The following is a 19,968-nucleotide window of genomic DNA, read 5'->3' as shown; positions in this document are numbered from 1 at the left end:
TATATTAAAAATATGTTGGTGGCTGGTATAGAAGGTCCTTCTGTTTGTGTGTTGCTTTCATTGGTTAATTTATAAAGAAAATGCTTGGCTTGATGGGGCAGAACTTAGGTAGGTGAAGAAGACAGAACTGAATTCTGTGAGGAAAAAAGCAGAGTGTGAGAGAGAGAGAGAGCTGCCATGGAGCCACCAGGTCAGACATGCTGAATCTTTCCCGGTAAGCCACGACCTCATAGCGATACACAGATGATTAGAAATGAGTTAAATCAAGATGTGAGAGTTAGCCAAAAAAAAAAGGGCTAGAGCTAATGGGCCAGGCAGTGTTTAAACGAATACAGTTTCTGTGTGATTATTTCAGGTGTAAGCTAGCCAGGCGGGCGGGACAAACAAAGGGACCTGCTCTCCCTGTAACAGGAGGCTTTAGAATCCAGAACATCCCCGCAGGACAAGCCTGTGTCCTACTTATGAGCTTTACCTTCACCCTCTGAAATTATATACTGACACATACATAAATTTTTGTTTATACAAATATGTGTGTGTCTTGAATTTATGTGCATTACATGTGTGCAGAAGGCATGAGCCATCAGAAATGACTTAAAGGCAGCGGTGAACTGCCAGATGAGGATGCTGGGAACTGAACTTGGTCTTCGGGAAGAGGAGTAAGTGCTCTTAACCGATGAGCCACCTCTCTAGTTCTCCACACAAGACTGTTTTTGAAAATGAGAATCTGGCTTTGAGGGGAGGCCTGACAGCCAGTCTGAGGATAGTAAGGAACATTCTTGCCTGAAACTCAAGCACAGAATGAACTTTTTCTCCCCAGGCGTTAGGGGCAGAACTAAGGATCAAATTCAGGACTTAAGCAAGTTAGGCAAGCCCTTGACCACTGAGCCACACCCTCCACTCCAGTCTTAGCTTCTGAAGAAAACCTTCAGGAAGCTGTCTCCTAGCTCAAACCTGAAATGGCACTTCGTGGAAGCCTACAGGTAGGAAAGTCCTAGCAACTGAGATCTGGTGTCTCCGGCCGCCCTACCCGGGGCAGCTGGTCCCACTGCTCCTTGTTCTTCATCTCCTCTTGCACTTCATGGATCCGCTTCAGCGACTCCAGACTCTCGTCCAGCAGAAAGGTCGTGTCGTTTATCAGCATATTGATGTAGCGGACGAACTGCTTTCCAGAACTGAAAAGGCAGTGAGACAGCGTGGTTACACATGTGGCCGGTCACTGAGAACATGAGCCTCTGCCAAGCACCAACCGGATCACCTGGGAAACTGCAGGCCCTGCAGATACATGCGCATCAACTTTCCTTAGACTTTGCTATTGTCTCTCTTGTTACTGTTTTGTCTTGCTTTGTTTTAAGGGTCTGCACAGCCACAGGCTGATCTCAAACAACTTTCCTGCCTCAGCATGACAGAGGTAGGACAACAGTCTGAGCCACCAAACTCCAGCCCTACTAGTCTTCCTAATTCACTGTGATAAGTTCTTTCGAGCAGCATGCTGGACCAGCCCTGTATGGCTGGTATGAACCAACTGCTAAATATTCCAGAATGTTTTCTGCTGATTTCCTTGGCAGTTTATATCTGGCAACAATGTATACAGTTATACCACAGAAAAGCAGCAAATGCTGGAATTCCTCCTGCTCACAGCATAGCGCCAACACACTGCTCAGTGTTTGTAAGTAGAGGACACACTCTCTCAGGCTGGGAAGGGAATGAGCTTGACTCAGTGTGACAAAGCCAGCACAGACTCACCCAAGAAATTACTTACGGAGAGCGATTCCTTATCGCAGAGAAGATGGACAGACAAAAATAAGTCCTGTCACATTGGTAACGGAAGATAGGGACTTCACTGCATAGAAGCCAAAGCTGCAGGTCTAGGGAGACACTGCTGACTACACCGTGGTGAACAGCCTGACCTCCCTGCTAAGTTCTGAAACTAACAAATTTGTGGCAAAAGAGAAGACCCACACAGGACCCACCAAGTGTACTTATGGGTAGAAAGCCCATGCCGGGGAAGAGGGAACTTTGTGAACAAGGACAGGTGGGTGGCCTTAGTCTCAGGAATGTGGGGACACTAGGACATTCATTTCCAAAGAGCACCATCGAGCGCAAGCTGGGGACTACCTGGAACCTAACAGATCAGAAGAGCAGCTTAACTTAGTTTACCTGGGAGAAGCTACCGTGCAGGCGGGGAAGCGGCTGCGGTGTCAACTAGTAGCTCAGTTAACACAAGATAGACAGAGTTGATCAAGATCTGACACGCAACGGACAAAACTTCCTTTGAAGAATAACACAGGTTTGATGTTTGTACTCGCCTTTCTTCCTTCAGAGGAATTACTATGGGCCAGGCTTAAGCAACGCTCTGCAGTTTTAAGCTGGCATATGAATAGTTATTAACATGGCTTGGCACCTATGCACACCAAGTGAACCTAAGTGCTTCTAAATCTTGTTTTCTCAACATTTCTGGGTCAATCTGACAGCTTCATTTAACAGCATATAATAAAGGAAACACAAGAACCACTTTCACATGTGCAATATGCATATCCCAGAACATTCCCTCATGTAAGCCACTCCAAGGGTTGACAACTTTGAGGAAGCAGACAATTAGAATAGGGGCCACATTGGGCGGTTCCCGTGGCAGGAGGCTGAAGCCAGGCAGTCACAGAACCTGCTGCAAAAGCTTTCAGTGGCTCCCACCTGAGCTCTCCCACCAGCGAGCAAGCTGTGCGCGCCATCAGGGCCCAATACTCACTTGAACTCCTCCATGAAGGTGCCATGGTGAGCTATGTTTTGCCAAAGGCTCTTAAAAATAGTGCTAATGTGATAGCGAATGGTGAACTTGTCATAGAACTCGCTGGTGGCTCCGGTATGCTCGACATCTACGGAGGAAAGACATTTGTCTCTTATGACCTTCCAGATGCAGTTACCACAGCGGCATAGGAGAAACCATGACTCCACTCCCCCAACTCTTCTTTCAATTAATTAATTAATTAATTAATTAATTAATTATTTTTGGCTTTTCAAGAAAGGATTAATCTGTGCAGCCCTGGCTATCCTGGAACTCGCTCTGTAGACCAGGCAGGCCTTGAACTCAAGAGATCCTCCTGTCTCTGCCTCCTGAGTGCTGGGATCAAAGGCATGTACTGCCACCACTTGGCTTCTTTCTTTTAAAAGACTGGGTGCCACTATATAGCCCTGGACATCCTGGAAGCCAGAGAGTCACTTCCCTCTGCCTCCCAGAGTGCTGGGATTAAAGTGTACCTCTCCCCCATAACCTGACTTTAAAGATCAAGGTTTCATGACATCAGTCTGCAATGGACGCAACAGCTACACGAATGTGAGAAAGACAACATCAAGCTCGACGACAATAAAAATTCATTTATCACATCTCCATCCCACTTTATGTGCTAGTTTAAATTAAGGAAATTCCAGAGCAGTTCATACATGTATCTCTGAGGAGAAAAAATAGGCTAAATTTCCTATGTACCTATTACATATCTATTATTTTAAACACTTCTGTGTCAGACACATTTTTCCAAGCACATCCCCAAGTAGAGAAATGCACGGTGACTGCCCCCACACTCATGGCTCATGCCATCTGCACCCCTGTGATATAAGCCAGGTGAGAACCAAACCCTGATATGCAAATATGCATACACATGAAGTTCCAAATTCATTGTGAATTTCAAAAAGGAGAAAAACTGTCAGGTAAAGACAGTTATGGGCCAGCAGTGGTGGCGCACACATTTAATCCCAGCACTCGGGAGGCAGAGGCAGGCGGATCTCTGTTGCAGGATTTTGGTCACACTGTGACACCCTGAGACTGTGTTAACATAAACCTTGAATTGGGGACAAAGTCAACAACTAGCTAACTGGAATAAGCCTTAGAAAGTCAGGAATACAAATAGAGAAGGCGCACAGGAAGGAATACGGAGGGACTTAGATTTTGTGGCTCTGCAACTGGGAAAGTGTGGAGAGGTCAGCTGGTTGCTCCTTCACCTTTAGATTCTCTGACCTCTCAGGTTCACACCTGGCACTTGATTCCTGAGTCTTTATTGGTAACAGAACAACTTAAATAAGTATTACAAACCAAGTGGTGGTGGCGCACGCCTTTAATCCTAGCACCAAGGCCAGCCTGGTCTACAAGAGCTAGTTCTAGGACAGGTTACTGAGAGACCCCGTCTCTGAAAATCAAAACAACAACAACAAAACAAAAACAACAAAGCTGTATGAGTTTGAGACCAACCTGGTCTATAGAGTGAGTTCTAAGACAGCCAGGATTGTTATACAGAGAAACACTGTCTCAAAAAACAAAAAGTAATATTAAGACTGAAAAGACCAAGGCCAGCTGGCCTGGGTCTGAAAAGGCCTGGGTTAAAACCGGCCTCACTGAACATAGCGGACAATGAGGACTACTGAGACCTCAAGAACAATGGCAATTGGTTTTTGATCCTACTGCACATACTGGCTTTGTGGGAGCCTAGGCAGTTTGGATGCTCACCTTACTAGACCTGGATGGAGGTGTGTGGTCCTTTGATTTCCCACAGGGCAGTGAACCCTGATTGCTCTTTGGGCTGACGAGGGAGGGGGACTTGACTGGGGGAGGGGGAGGGAAAGGGGAGGCGGCGGTGGGGAAGAGACAGAAATCTTTAATAAATTAAAAAAAAAGGAAAGAAAAAAAGACTGAAAAGAGGCGAGGATTTGAGAAAACAGGCACAATGTACATGGGGTTGGGGGGAGGGGAGATGACAAACAGTGACATAATCTCTCTTAAGACAATCTGGTAGCAGGCGTGGTGGCACATACCTGTAATCTCTGCACTGAGAGTCTGGGTACACGGGACTGTCTCAAATGTAGCAACCCCCAACCTCAACAATTTCACAAACTGTAGCCTAACAATCAGCATGCATTCCACTGGCCTACCGACTCTACTTCAGAAAACGCTCACAGGTTTGTACAGAGACCAATTTCCAAGCATGGCCATCAAAATACTGCATCTGTTTTTATTTTTTATTTTATTTTATTTTATTTTCGTTTTTTCGAGACAAGGTTTCTCTGTGTCGCTCTGGAACCTGTCACGGAACTAACTAGCTCTTAGAGCAGGCTGGCCTTGAACTCACAGAGATCCACCTGCCTCTGCTTCCCAAGTGCTGGGATTAAAGGCTTTAGCCACCACTGCCCAGCCTTGTTTTTATTTTAACAATACTGGGGATTGAACCCAGGGCCTTGAGATGCTAGGCAATTGTTCTACCACTGGACAGAAATATTGTTTTGGGCTGGGGGGGGGAGAATAATCCAAATGTTTAAGAGACAACATTACACACCACACTGGCTGAAAGCCAGAGATTACACAGTTTAGGAAGAATGACAGCTTTTTAAAGTGACCAAGAGACAGCAAGATGGTTCAGTAAGAAATGCTTGCCACCAGGCCTCAAGACCGAGCTCAATCCTCGGGATCCACATGCTGGAGGAACAGAAATGAACCTGCAGTTTGTTCTCTGACCGCTATTCATGCAACACACACATACCAAAAATAAAAATTGTAACATATTTGTAGTAAAATATTACACAGACTCTGAGCACAAAGATGATGTGGGACTTCTAAATTCTGCTTGGTACAGTCTTCTGTAGTGCTGTGGGTCGAACCCAGGGCCTGGTACGTATCACACTATCATTTTAAACACTAACCCCCGCCTTTCTTCCTATTTTCTGTATTTTCCAAAGTCTACATTTTGGGGGGTGAAACCAGTTATTTAATAATAAGGGAAAAAGCATTCCTCCCATTCTAAGATCTGAAAGTATTTATGTATACTCACTAAGCTGGCTCTTCTCTGGAAGAACCAAGTGCCATTTTATTATGCAAAAGTGTGAATGAAGGTGTCAGCAGTGACTCAAGCAAAGCTTGCAAGGGACAGAAAACCAGTGGCCCACGTACCTCCATTATCACTTAGAGCCGCCCATTCTGGGCTGCATCGCAGACACACCAAGCTAAGTCACTAGTGTTAGCTCACTGCCCACCAGCACCACCTCTCCCAACATTTCTGTTTTTTTATTTGTTCCTAAAGTTTCCTCAAAATCACCCCCACCTAGGTTCTAATTTCCAAGTTTTAGCTCTAGACTTGACCTTTGCTAAACTCACAAGCCCCGTCCTCTCTCAGCAAGGTTTCTTTTTTCTTCAAGACAGAGTCTCACTATGTAGCCCTGGCTGTCCTGGAACTCTCTATAGATTAGGATGGCCTTGAACTCACACAGAGACCCATCTGCCTCTGCCTTCCGAGTCTGGGATTAAAAGCATGCTTCACCATGCCCAGCTTGTACAAGGCTTCCTGCTACCTTCTTTCCAGATTCATTTTACTGCTTTCTCTTTCTGCCACTCTGCGGCTGAGTTCTACTGATGCTCACGTCTGTAACACTCTGCGGCCGAGTTCTACTGATGCTCACGTCTGTAACACTCTGCGGCTGAGACCTACTGATGCTCACGTCTGTTACACTCTGCGGCCGAGATCTGCTGATGCTCACGACTGTAACACTCTGCGGCCCAGTTCTACTGATGCTCACGTCTGTAACACTCTGCGGCCAAGATCTGCTGATGCTCACGTCTGTAACACTCTGCGGCTGAGTTCTACTGATGCTCACGTCTGTAACACTCTGCGGCCGAGTTCTACTGATGCTCACGTCTGTAACACTCTGCGGCCGAGTTCTACTGATGCTCACGCATCTATCGCTCTGCGGCTGAGATTTATCATGTTTGTCCCACTCCGCAAGTGCGATCTACTGAAGCTCACTTCCTCAGACCTTCCCCAGTCAGTACCCCATTTTCTTTCTCCCACACCTACTGTCTCCAGGTCCTCTAAATCTCCCACGTTTGCCTCCCACAGTAGTTCCAACACAAGTATTTGCTGAATTAGTGACAGACTCTGCCCTGGCTGCTGCTTTGTACAGCCAGTCAGCTCTGGGGAAGAAGAAGCCTGGAAAGACGACTAGCTCCATCCACAGACTTCCTGTCCTCAGAATTCTTTCTAAGGAAGGCTGTTAGGATACACAAAAAAACTCTTATTTTGATGTCTAATTTTCATTTTAAACAAGATTGTGTGTAAGTACTTGCTAAGTGCAGTACGCTATAGCCTGAGAGGTGCTGGCTCCAGCAATCTATCTACAACTCTGCGGCCCATCTTAGGGCGGCCCGCTCAGAAGCAGGATCTAACGCGGAGCTCCTGATGCGGTGCGGCATAGATGTGGGGAGTATCTGGGAGGCATCCTGCAGGCTCACAGCTCTTGTAAGCAGTCAGGCACACTTGTGCTAGAACCCAGCTGCTGGGCACCTGCCACTCACTAGCTAGTGACCTTCAGCAAGTTTCTTGACCTTTCTAAGCTCAAGTTTCCTCATTTGTTAAGTGGAGGTATTTATAGTGTCCATCTCTGCGACAGTTATGCGGCTCAAGTGGACAGCGACCATGAGTGGCAACTATTTTTAGGAAAGGTATCATCTATCCATGACCATGGAAGAGGCTTAGGCCGGAGGGCACACTGCTCCAGGATAAAGAAAAGGAGCAAATAATACCGACCCACATGCTGCTCAAGTGTGCTCGTTCTTGCTCTTTCTCTCTTTCACTCACTCACACACTTACACACACACACACAAAATTATCAGGAAGCTACAATAATGTGCCCAGACCACCAACTGAATACTAATTATATTTAACAAAATTTATCATAAAATATTAACACATCATCTCCTATGGAATGTGGCTATTACTTGGCATTTTCTACACTTTTTCTTTTTGAGACGGGATCTCACTATGTATCCCTGACTGGCCTGGAACTCCACTGTAGACCAGGCTGGCCTCCAACCTGCAGTGTGTAACCTGTCCTGAATACACACCTAAATACCACTTGCACCTAAGTATCCTGAGCTAATAATCCTGACCATGGCTATGAGATCAAAAGATTTACACCCCAAAAGGGGCCTTTTATCCATCAGTACACTGGACTATCTCCAAAGGAAGGATGCTAACAAAATATCCAAGACAATGTGTGCTTACTTTAGACTCCTGAGAATCTGAGTAGGCTGAGAGGAAACCTCATCAGATAGAACAAAGTAAGAGTGAGGAAGGGAAAAGCAGGCAGACGGGTTCCCAATAGCTACTGTCCCTGAGCTCTGGGCATCCTCAAACAGGTGGCCCCTGTCAACAGCAAGGGCATATGTCGTAAGCCACTGTATTTTCCGTACAACACGGTGGGGTCTACTAAATGCCAGACACTTACAGAGTGGCCAAATTTACCAGGACATGAGAAGACAGGACACATACAACATCCTGAGAAACTGTCTGAGTAGCACAGTCTTGGGCCTTTAGTAGGAGACAGTCTAAAGTTTAAAGGCTAAACTTTAAAGAGATTCAGAAGGCGGAACACAGTTTGACCAGAAGAGGAGGTTCTCTTTGAAGCACAGTTTCCAGGCTTTGTCACTTCCAAGTGTAACAGGGCACAGAGCACAGCACCCACAAGTATCAGGGGCTCACTAAGTGTGAGGAACGAATACACGAGGGAAGGCAGTCAGGGGTCCAAGCATCCAATAGACTTTTTGCTGTGTTGTTCTGAGTAGCTCAAGCTAGCATCAAACTTGCTATCAAGGATGACCTCGAACATTTAAAACAAACTTCCTATTTTACCTACACTTTGAAATCTCAATTTCAGGATGGTGTTACATATCAAATGCTGCAAATTTAAAGGCAAATGAACCAGGTAGTTTTACTCAGATGAAAACACCATCTTGGGCTACAAATGACAAATGGAGTCTGCTAAACCAGTAGAAGCCAGCACACGCAGCAGCCAGTGTCATCTCTCAGATGCCTGGGAGAAGACAGAAGAGCCCACGCCCTGGGCTGGGGCAGGTAAGTGACTGCATAAGCGGATGTCGGGGCCTAGAAAGCAGGATTATTTACTTTTCTATTTATGGATTATAGGTCGCAGGTTTAGGTTTACGTTCACTCAAACAACCTTGTCTGTCATATAACCACATGCCAGAAGGCACACTCTGGAACCTACCTGTATAAAATTTCATGAGGGAAGGTACCAGCAATTTGGTAGAGAGAGGATGGTTTTCAATCATCTCAAAAAACTTCTGAGTTCGAGGCTGGACAGAGGGGTTGGTCATAAACATGACCTCCACCAGTTTGGCCACTAGGTATGGGTTGCGGATGTAGTTCTGGTTGCACAGCATGACGACGAGGAACATCACAATGTCCTGAGTACAGGGCTCATACAGCACCTGGGGCGAGTATCTATGGAGAGACAAGGACACTCCATGAGCCTCCGGGAACCATGGGAGAGTTTGCTAGTAGGAAAGGGAAGGAGCGTGACAGGGCACAGTGGAGGAGGACAGGTACTGGGTCCCTTGGGATGGCTCAAGTGATTTGCTCGCTGGATGTAAAGCCTAATGTGTGTGCTGCCTGCAGCATGCTATGCTCACTGTACTTTAAAAAGGAAGCTAAAGCACGCAGGGCTGAACTTCACAAAAAGACCTTCACGCCAGGCAGCAGTGGTGCAGCACTTAATCCCAGCACTCGGGATGCAGAGGTAGGCGGGATCTCTGTGAGTTCAAGCCCAGACTGGTCTACAGAACAGCGAATTCTAGGATAGCCAGGGCTACACAGAGAAACCCTGTCTCGAAAAATACAAAACAACAACAAAAGATCTTCATACTTAAAAAATTTACATATTTAATTTTTAAAAGGGTCTCAAACAGCTCCAACAGGCCTCAAATTCACTACCTAGCTTAGACGGCCTTTGAACTTGTTATCTTTTGTCTCGACCTCCCAAGCACTGGAGTTATAGGAATGCATGACCATGCCCAGCTTTAAAAAGGTTTTGATGGAGTTAATGTTAACTTAAACTTCTAGGGCCAGCAAGATGCTGAATCTGGCATGGACACTTTGTGCAATGGCTGACACCTGGGTTCTGTCTCCAGCACACACACAGTAGGAGAAGACCAGTTCCCACAAGGAGAAGTTTGATAGCAAGCAAGGTCCAAATGCATACACAGGAACAAATACATGTAATTCAAAAAAGTTTAAAAGTTTTAAGAAATAAAAAATTCCAAGTACGTGTCTATATTACTGTGCTTGGAATAAATGACTGAACCTACTTAAATCATAACACTGGATTTACTTAGCAACCCAACCTTTAATCTCCCTTTAAAATTCTTACCATTCAGAATTCATGTATCACTACTGACTGGGCCTGTCTTGAAATAGTTTTTCTGTTCTTTTGTTGTCTGAGGACGGTCTCTTTGTGTAGACCTGGCTCGCCCAGAATAATCCTCCTGGCCTGAGCTTCCAGGTACTGGGATTGCAGGTGTGGGACACCATGCTCAGCTGCAGATAGCTTTTATGATAATAACTCAACCAGCTTTAATTTTGGATTTTGGTTGTTACTAGAAAATGTTTGCAATTTACACTTTGGGCAATGAGTCTACACTGCTTTTGTCTTTTTTAATTAAATAAAGATTTATTTATTTATTATATAGACAGTGTTTTGCATGCATATATAGCTATATGCCAAAAGAGGGCACCTGATCTCATTACAGATGGTTGTCAGCCACCATGCAATTGCTGCGACCTGAACTCAGGACCTCTGCGAGAACAGCAAACCACTGTGCCATCTCTCCAGCCCCTGCTTTTGCTTTTGTAAACAGACTTCACACACATCCCCCTGTCACCTAGTACTGTTTCCACGTTATGGTGATGTATCCAAAGAAAAAAGTGAAGGGTTTTGTTTGTTTTTGGTTTTCTTTTGGCAGTTCTGGGAATCAAATCTAGGCAGATAACCTGCCACCGAGGTCTACCTTGGTGAAGACTTGAGCCCCCAACTGAGTATTAAAGGAAAACAAAAATTCAAACAAAAAACTAAATTCTGCCAAATATTAGACAAGGTGCAACCTTTTCTTTACACCTTCTCCAATTTTACAAGCATCTGGTTTTGATGTTCACTGGGACATTTCTCAGGAACGCACTCCACTGTCACCCACTCGTCTCAGGCGGTCTCACAGAGCTCGCCACGACACTGCTCACCCTGCGTCTGTCCTGACGATGGTACTGGAATGAGCTGCTGAGCAGGGCTTAATCCTCCAGTTTCTCAGCAGCACTTGGGTAAAGAAAGTTACCCAACCCCAGGCTTAAATGAAGGTTCGAAACCCAGCTCACAGCACCGTGTACAGTGCATAAGCAGAGCATACATATATGAAGTACTTACTGTACAATAAAAAATAAAAATTCAGCAACATCCTCTATATAAAACTCAGGCAATGCTGCAAACGCCTTGGGGACATCTGAACTTAAAGGCAGTGTTACGCTGTAGAAGAGAAAAGAAAAAGAAAAAGCACATTTACAAAATGGAATCACAGCACGTTGACTACACGGGATGTGACACTACTAAATAGCTCACTTAGGAAAGAGAAGCCCTTCCTGTGTAACACAGTGTGTAAAATGTACACAGCAAACACCTGTGATCTCCAGAAGTGAAAGGAGGATGCAGGAAACGGGCACACTCTGTGTGCTGCTTGCCTCGTCAGGGTTTCTGGGTAGAGTTAAGGCAGCAGGCAAAACAGCAAGAGGTCCAAAGCTCATATTTGTCATTTTAAGCAACTTAAACTGAGCCCACAAACCATGCATATATTCTATATAACCTTATCACTCTTAGGGGTACAGGCCAAACCTCACAAATCCCTGTGACCCAGCAGCTTCATAATGAACACAAAACAGTCATAACTGTGACAGCAGTGACTGACATGCCTGGCTCTCCGGGACTTGGTGCGGAGGACTCAGTAGGCTGCTATCTCTAGCATTGTGCTTCTAATTTATAGATTTGCTTTTCTATTTGCCCAATGTTATAGCAGTTTTTTAAAATGCCACCCATTAAAAACACACAGGGAAATATTAATATAGCTCCATAGTGTATGTAATATAAACACAGTCTAGCAAATGAAAGGCAAGCGAACCCTCGAGAGGGTAAGGGTTCCTTTAGTTATGAAGAGGAACCAGGACGAGTGGTGACTCGGCAGGGGAAGACACACTCACTCGGGATATGCAGGGTCCAGGATGCGCAGCATCAGCTGAATGAGAAGGCCATAAAAATTCAGACATCTTCTCAGGAAGCTCTCGTCAAGTAAGCCAGCGTCAGCACAGGCCTTGCACCGTACCAGTTTCTGTGGAAGTAGGCGTGCCCCCACCCACAGATTAGTCTAGAGCCAAGGCCCCTCAGTGTGACCAGGCAGGGAGAGGGGCCAGGAGCTAAGACCAGACTCTAGGTTCTAGGGTGTCTAGAACGCCCTCTCTAACCAGCTACAGGACACCGACTGCTGTGCCAGGGCTTTCTTTTTCCTGAAAACGGTAGGATGATTTCATTGAGCACAGAGGACCGCACGCAGCTAGTGCTGAGGTTAGTCACTGATAACCACTTCTCAAGAACCTGGATGGGGGATAGTGGAAAAAAGCCAGACCAATTGAATCTGACTTTCCACACAAGCACTGATGTGCCACCCTCGAGGCTGCTACCCCTCAGAGGACGGCCATGAGAATGCGATCCACACAGAGGGACATCGCGCTAAGTAGATTCCAACAGTTTATTACAGGTCCCTTGAACTGCAACTGTGGAATACTAAAGGGGTACAGATCTGAAAGAGAAGCCCTGGCTTATTCTGCATCCTGTTGTTAAGACAGGGCCTCCCTCTGTGGCCCAGGCCGGCCTTAAACTCATAGCTACCCCTGTCTTGGGTTCCAAAGTGTGGGGGTTACAAGTAGGAGCCACTATGACCATCTCAATTTTGGATCTTAAAAGTAGTCTCGTCTATTAGCAAATGAAAACCTGAAATCTCAGCCTGTCAGGTAAGCCACAGCGATACTTTTCTCTATCATTCCACCAAGCATGAGCAGCCAACAGTCAGCTTTACAGTATGAACGTAAGCACAAAAAAGGTGCCCACGTGCTTCTCTGCCTCCTTGCAAGGTCAGCCGGTGTGTGTTTAGCTGAGCTTCACCAGCAGCGAAACTTCTGTCTACAGTTAGGTTCTATGTAACAGATCGTTTTCAATCAGAAACGGCAAACAAGGGAAGGGAAAGAGATCTTTAGCACAATGCATTTGTCAACACCATGACTTCGAATGCCTGTGTGTAGAGCGGATGTGTGGCAGGGGAAGGGTCTTTTACAAGGCAGAGGACGAGAACACTAACAAAGAATTCATGGTATAAGCATATGTATATCCTCTATTGGGATTTAAATAATCTTATATAGAAATATTCAAGGTATCATCAAGTTTTAAATTAACCTACTTTACCTTGAGAGAAAAGAACGACGAAGAAAAACTAAGGACATACAATTGCTCATCAAGACGCTTACTCTGGGGGAAAGGTTACTATCGTGAGGCCAGTCCGTGATTACACCAATTAATGGTACAAACCTTAAGCTGAGTTTTACAGCGCTTCAGCATTTCTCGGTGTCTGGGGGCCAGTGGGGAATCTTTCCACTGGCTTTCGTTACTTTTCAAATCTTCCACAGTTCTGAAATGAACAAACAAAGCACACTAACAATCAAAATAAAACACCGAAGTTCATCGTATCTATTCACTTTCCATTGCATGGACTCTCTGACGTAATTCTTTACACACTTAGGAATTTTAAAAAGTAGAGTCCACAGGCCAGACATGATGGTGCATGAGTCCAAGATAACCAGAGTTCCACATAGATTCTGTCTCTGAACAAAATAAAATACAAACCAGAGTATATCCCACTACAGTAAGTTCTGGATTAATTGACGCATTTTTTTTTATTTCAGGTTGTTCATAAAAAAATAATGTGTCTTCTGTGGGAAAGAAGTGTTTTAAGACAAGATTTCTATGTATAACCCTGGCTGTCCTGGAACTCACTCTGTAGATCAGGTTGGCCTTGTCCACAAGAGCTAGTTCCAGGACAGGCACCAAAAGCTACAGAGAAACCCTGTCTCAAAAAACCAAAAAAGTCACATCCAAGGACTGGAGAGATGATGACTCAAAGGTCAAGAACAAATGAAGCTCAGGACATGGGTTCAGTTCCCAGCACCTGCATGATGGCTACAACAATCCATAACTCCAGTTCCAGGGGATCTGATGCCCTCTTCCGACCTCCAAGGGCACCAGTGGCACACAGACACACATGCAGGCAAAACACTCACACATAAAATAAGCGAATCTAAATAAACCACGTAAGGATACTGCACCCTGATCCTGGGACAAAACCTGCAACACGTGACTGCGCTGGGTAGGTTTCTCTGTTTTGTGTTCTTGCTTTTTTTGTCAAGTTGACAGAAGACAGGGTTATCTGGGGAAGGGGAACTTCAACCGAGGAAATATCTTTGTCAGACTGGCCCGTGGGGTCCAGGCACGAGACTGAGAGTGCTGGGCCTGGTGGCCAGGGTCTTCACCACTGTGCCATGTCCTCAGTCTTTAGTGCTGATATTAAAGTGGATGAAATTAGCCAGGGTGAGGAAAACATGAGAAAGATGAATAAGCTTGGCTGGCTTCAAAAGCCCCAAACCAAACAGGGCATATCATATCAGCTAGATATATATAGCACATCCAATGCAGTTTAGCTAGAACACATAGTAAGAGTCAACCCCACCCCAAAGTGTAACTATAAAAAACTGTGAATGAAATAATGCTAAGCAAGGCATGCTTCTAATCCCAACAATGTGGTGTATGTGTGTTAGGGAGGGGGTACTCAGAGACAGGTAGATCTCTATGCGTTCCAGGGTTATACGTTAGAGTCCTTACCAAGGGGGAGACTGTAGGTGGATCTACTCCTGTCAGTCACATTTACCACCCAGTTCTGGGAAGCTGTTGGGTCCATGCTGCCAACTGAGTCTGCCTCTCATAAACCCCATTTACATGTTCCATAACAGAGCCTCTTAAAGGAGCTGCACCTATGTTAGCCACTAGTACCAAAGAAGCCTTCTCTTAAAGGAGCTGCACCTCTGTTTGCCCTTAGTTTCAATCCTACCAAAGAAAATGCCATTATCAGGAAGCTGTGTTTGGCTCCAATTTGTAAGTTTAAAAACTTTAAGCTTTCCTCAGGTTTTATGTGGACGTTTTCTCAGGTTTTTTGGGGGATGCCCCACATTGGGTGCCATATGTAGGTGGAGTTTCTGTCAGGGCAACCGCTCCCAAATAGCCATTCAGAGACGTATTATTATAAATGCTCAGCCAATAGCTCAGACTTGTTATTAGCTAACTCTTACACCTTAAATTAACCCATATTTCTTATCTGCATTCTGCCACATGGCTCGATACCTTTTCTCAGTACGACAAATTCATCTCCTCTCTGTGTCTCCTCCAGATCCTGAGAGACTCCTTGCTCTTTGTTCTGCAAGTTCCACCCAACCTCTACCTGTCCAGGTACTGGGCAGTCAGCCTCCTTATTAACCCAATCAGTGAGACATATTCACACAGTGTAAAGGAATATTCCACATTTGTCTATAAGATATACTATGCCTGTAGGCCAAAGTTGGATAACCCAGCATTACTGAAGAACTCTGGGTGACTGTGGAGGAAGCTACCTGTTTCTGTCATCTGATAATTTTGGAAGTCACTTGCTCTGAATTTCTTGTTTACTCAGATAATATTATATCCTTCGCGGGTCTTTGATGGGGTTGAAGATGAGATGCTATAGATACAGTTCTTCCTAATAGTGGTAGAAAGTAAATCAGGTACGAAACTCTGGACTTCCCAGGAGAGGACAGCTAGTGGAGTATTTTCTCTATTTTGCCAAATACAAATGGACTAGATATTGCAATTCCAATTCTTACTCGATAACTGTTTTTATTGTATATCATTTTCCTATGTTAAAGTTAAAACCTTCTGAGCCTATAATTAGTGATCCTAGAGAAGCTAAATAAGGAGAACCCAAAGAAAAACATATAGGCATCCTCCAGAATATTAACCTTCATCAGGCTATGAAAGGAGACAGAGACAGAGACCCACATTGGAGCACCTGACTGAAATCTCAAGGTCCAAATCAGGAGCAGAAGGAGAGAGAGCACGAGCAAGGAACTCAGGACCGTGAGGGGGGTACCCACACACTGAGACAATGGGGATGTTCTATCGGGAACTCACCGAGGCCAGCTGGCCTGGGTCTGAAAAAGCCTGGGATAAAACCGGACTTGCTGAACATAGTGGACAATGAGGACTACTTAGAACTCAAGAACAATGGCAATGGGTTTTTGATCCTACTGCACGTACTGGCTTTGTGGGAGCCTAGGCAGTTTGGATGCTCATCTTACTAGACCTGGATGGAGGTGGGTGGTCCTTGGACTTCCCACAGGGCAGGGAAGCTTGATTGCTCTTTGGGCTAACGAGGGAGGGGGACTTAATTGGGGGAGGGGGAGGGAAATGGGAGGCAGTGGCGGGGAAGAATCAGAAATCTTTAATAAATAAATAAAAATTAAAAAAAAAAGTTAAAACCTTCCCCTTTTTCTGGTTTTTCGAGACAGGGTTTCTCTGGTTGTCCTGGAACTTGCTCTGTAGACCAGGTTGGCCTCAAACTCAATGAGATCCACCTGTCTCTGCCTTCCAAGTGCTGTAATTAAAAGCCCCTATTGTCCGGCAAAACCTTCCTTTTTAATTAAACAAAAATGAGGAAATGTGGAATGTGCCTTTATAGTGTGTAACATATAAAATTTAAGAATTAGCTAATAACAAGTCTAAACTATCGGCTGAGCATTTAATTAATAGTCTCTGAATGGTTATTTGGGAACATCTGCTGAGACACAGATAAACTCCACCTACAGAAAAAAGAGAGAAAAAAGGGAAAAGGAATGGGAGATACTGACTGACACAGCCAAGGAGACCTTGAACTTTGCCTCCACCTCACCAGTGCTGAGGTGCCACGGAAGTATGCCACCATGTCACAGCTTTGGCTAGAGCATATTATCATAATTGCTCTATTTTGTTATTAGTTGTTAATCCCACAGTGTACCTAATTTCTCAATCTGTATCATAAATATGTATCCATAAGAAAACATTACAAGTAAGGTTTTGTAGCATTTATGTCAGACACAGACAACAGCGCAAAGGGGATTCCATGTTTTCTTGATTACCACAGAAAACAGGGTTTGACAGTCTAGGGCAAGAAGGTATGCCGAAAAGGCAGGAGCTCCTCAAACTAGTTCCTGGTAATCTTCACACCCAGCGGAAAGCTTTTAGCAAGCACATCCAGAGATGAACACCAAGGGCTCAGAGATCAACCTCTGTACCACTTTATCACATACAGAGCACAGGACGAACGGGAGGCACCAACACGGTAGTAGAAGCAGATAGAATACCGCAATGTATCAGATCTACTGACCACAGCAGACAGCTTGTGCCTAAGAGGCAGCAGTAACAGTAACCAATGCCAGAGCAGGGAAGGGATCACGGCACATACCTGTTGAGCTCTCGGATAGCTCGTAGTCTGCGGATGTAGCGACGACAACTAGGCAGAATAGAGAGGTGGTGAGCGTGCAGGGTGAGAAAGAAACATTCCGTAGGGAATTTTGGCTCAGAAAATGGAGGCTGATCTCCATCTAGAATAAAAGCAACAACAAGCACCCTTAACTAAAACAAATTCAAGCCTTAAGGAAAACGTTTTATTCCAAAGGAATATCGGTGAAGAATATTTTCTGTGTGCATGTTTTTGTGATGTAAGGACATATTTTGCATTTGCATACGTGAAATTGTCTTGTGTCTTTTACAGCTTATTTTTTTGAGACTGGTTACCTATCTCACTGAACTCAGATATTACCAACTGTCAAGCTAGACAGACAATGACTCGGATCATCCTGCCTTCTTCCACCAGCTCTGGGAGCGATAGATGTGCACCACCAGGCCCAGCTTTTATGTGGCTGCTGGGAAGCTGAGCTCATGTCCTCACGCTTGCAAGGCAGCGCTTTCCTGACCAAGGGAGCCCTTCCGCAGTCCAGGCATTTTCATTCTTTATTTTTGTTCTTTGTTTTTTGTTTTTTTTTCTTTATGTGGTTCTGGCTGTCATGGAACTCTTTATATAGACCAAGCTGTCCTTGAACTTACAGAGATCTACCTGTCTCTGCTTCTATGGTGCTTAGATTAAAACCATACAACACTATCGCCAGCCTCCAAGAATATTTTTTTTTTTTTTTGGTTTTTCGAGACAGGGTTTCTCTGTGGCTTTGGAGCCTGTCCTGGAACTAGCTCTTGTAGACCAGGCTGGTCTCGAACTCACAGAGATCCGCCTGCGTCTGCCTCCCGAGTACTGGGATTAAAGGCGTGCGCCACCATCGCCCTGCTAAGAATATTTTTTAAAGTACAAACTTATGTGACACCATAAGAAAAACAAATTCCTACGTGCTTTAGTTAAAGGCTCTGTACCCTGTCTTAGCTGATTAGATGTTTATATAGATCAACCTTTTATGATATGTCTTCCTAATATATCTTACAAAATCATCTTCATATCCCAAGATGTACACATCATTTCAACCTGACAACAGTATTAGGCATATTAATCCACCACAGTCATTTTCTTACATGTTTGTTTTCCTACTTTCTAGGAAGAACTTTGTACTTTGATTTTTTTTTTTTTCCCCGAGACAGTTTCTCTGTGGCTTGGAGCCTGTCCTGAAACTCCCTTTGTAGACCAGGCTGGTCTCAAACTCACAGAGATCCGCCTGCCTCTGCCTCCCGAGTGCTGGGATTAAAGGCATGCGCCACCATTGCCCGGCTGAACTTTGTACTTTGAACATCAACTTCTGGAGTATAGGCAGAAAGTAGACTCACAGAGAGAATATCATTACATAGTAGGTTTTTGGTTTTGTTGTTTGTTTATTTGTTTTGCAGTTATTTTGGTTTGGCTTTGGTTTTTCCATACAGGGTTTCTCTGTGTAACAATTCTGACTGCCCTGAGAGTTGCTTTGCAGACCAGGCTAGCCTTGAATTCACAGAGATCCGCCTGCCCTTACCTCCTGAGTACTAGGATTAAAGATGCGTGCCACCACAGCCCAGCTACATATGTAGTAGTTTTTAATCAGTACATAACGACTCATTTATAGAGTTGGTACTTAACATGTGTGTATAGAATGTCATAGTTAAATCGTTCGAGCATTTACCCTATCTCTGTGCTGAAAACAGTCAAACCCCCTCCGCAGCTTTTATGAAACATGCACTGAGCTACTGCTGACGGCTGCTACCCTGCTGTGCTAAAGAACATTAGCGGTGATTTCTCCTATACAACTGTGCCCTTAACCAGTTTCAGGGGCAGTCTTGCTGCTTAGGAGACTGAGGCAGGAGGGTTGCTTGAGTCTAGGAACTTGAAGCTACCATGAACAACACAGGAAATCCATAACTTAAAAACTAAAGCAAGCTAGTCCACTGCTACTCTATCACCATCCTCTGTGTGTGTCTCCCTCCCCATCCTCTGCTGCTCTATCACCATCCTCTGTGTGCCTCCCTTTTCCCTTCAACAGTGTTATAATTTTAGGGCTGGAGAGATGGCTCAGTGGTTAAGAGCAATGACTGTTCTTCCAGAGGACCTGAGTTCTATTCCCAGCAACCACATGGTGGCTCACAACCATCTGGTGCCCTCTTCTGGCCTTTAGGCATACATGGAGGAAGAATGTTATATACATAATAAATAATATACATAATAAATAAATAAAATCGTTTAAAAAAGTGTTATAATTTTATAATATTCCCAGAATTCATTTTAGGCTGAGGAAACGAATTTATTAAACAACATCTATTTTTTTCTTTTCTTGGTCTTGTAAGGTAGGATTCTTGCTGTGTAGCCCACACTGACCTTGAACTCGTGATTCTCCTACCTTCCTCCAGAGTGCTGGGGTTCCAGATTTATACTAAGTAAGACTGAGCACCAAGTGATTACTTTCCTAAAAGGTGTACATTTCATCATGGCATTTCCTTTCCAGGTAAATAGGAATTCATCTTATT

The 19,968-nt window shown here is 44.7% G+C and overlaps 1 protein-coding gene across 2 annotated transcripts in view; it reads right to left on the bottom strand.

Annotated features, from left to right (window-relative positions):
* The window catches only part of Ube4b (ubiquitination factor E4B), a 99,470-nt gene that overhangs the window by 13,817 nt on the left and 65,685 nt on the right, over positions 1 to 19,968 (bottom strand). For both annotated transcript variants that reach the window (XM_050153345.1, XM_050153344.1), the window contains 7 exons: positions 17,438 to 17,576; positions 13,444 to 13,543; positions 12,066 to 12,193; positions 11,242 to 11,340; positions 9,037 to 9,272; positions 2,744 to 2,870; positions 1,028 to 1,172 (listed from right to left, as the gene is read on the bottom strand). In XM_050153345.1, coding sequence (XP_050009302.1) covers positions 1,028 to 1,172; positions 2,744 to 2,870; positions 9,037 to 9,272; positions 11,242 to 11,340; positions 12,066 to 12,193; positions 13,444 to 13,543; positions 17,438 to 17,576 — 974 coding nt within the window. The remainder of the gene's footprint in view (positions 1 to 1,027; positions 1,173 to 2,743; positions 2,871 to 9,036; positions 9,273 to 11,241; positions 11,341 to 12,065; positions 12,194 to 13,443; positions 13,544 to 17,437; positions 17,577 to 19,968) is intronic.

This window comes from Alexandromys fortis, unplaced genomic scaffold, assembly GCF_014885135.2.
Source record: "Alexandromys fortis isolate MF-2015 unplaced genomic scaffold, M_Fortis_MF-2015_v1.1 scaffold_88, whole genome shotgun sequence".
In the NCBI taxonomy this organism is placed as follows: Eukaryota; Metazoa; Chordata; class Mammalia; order Rodentia; family Cricetidae; genus Alexandromys; species Alexandromys fortis.
Note: the sequence above shows the minus strand (reverse complement) of the source record. Positions and strands in the feature narration are given on the sequence as shown.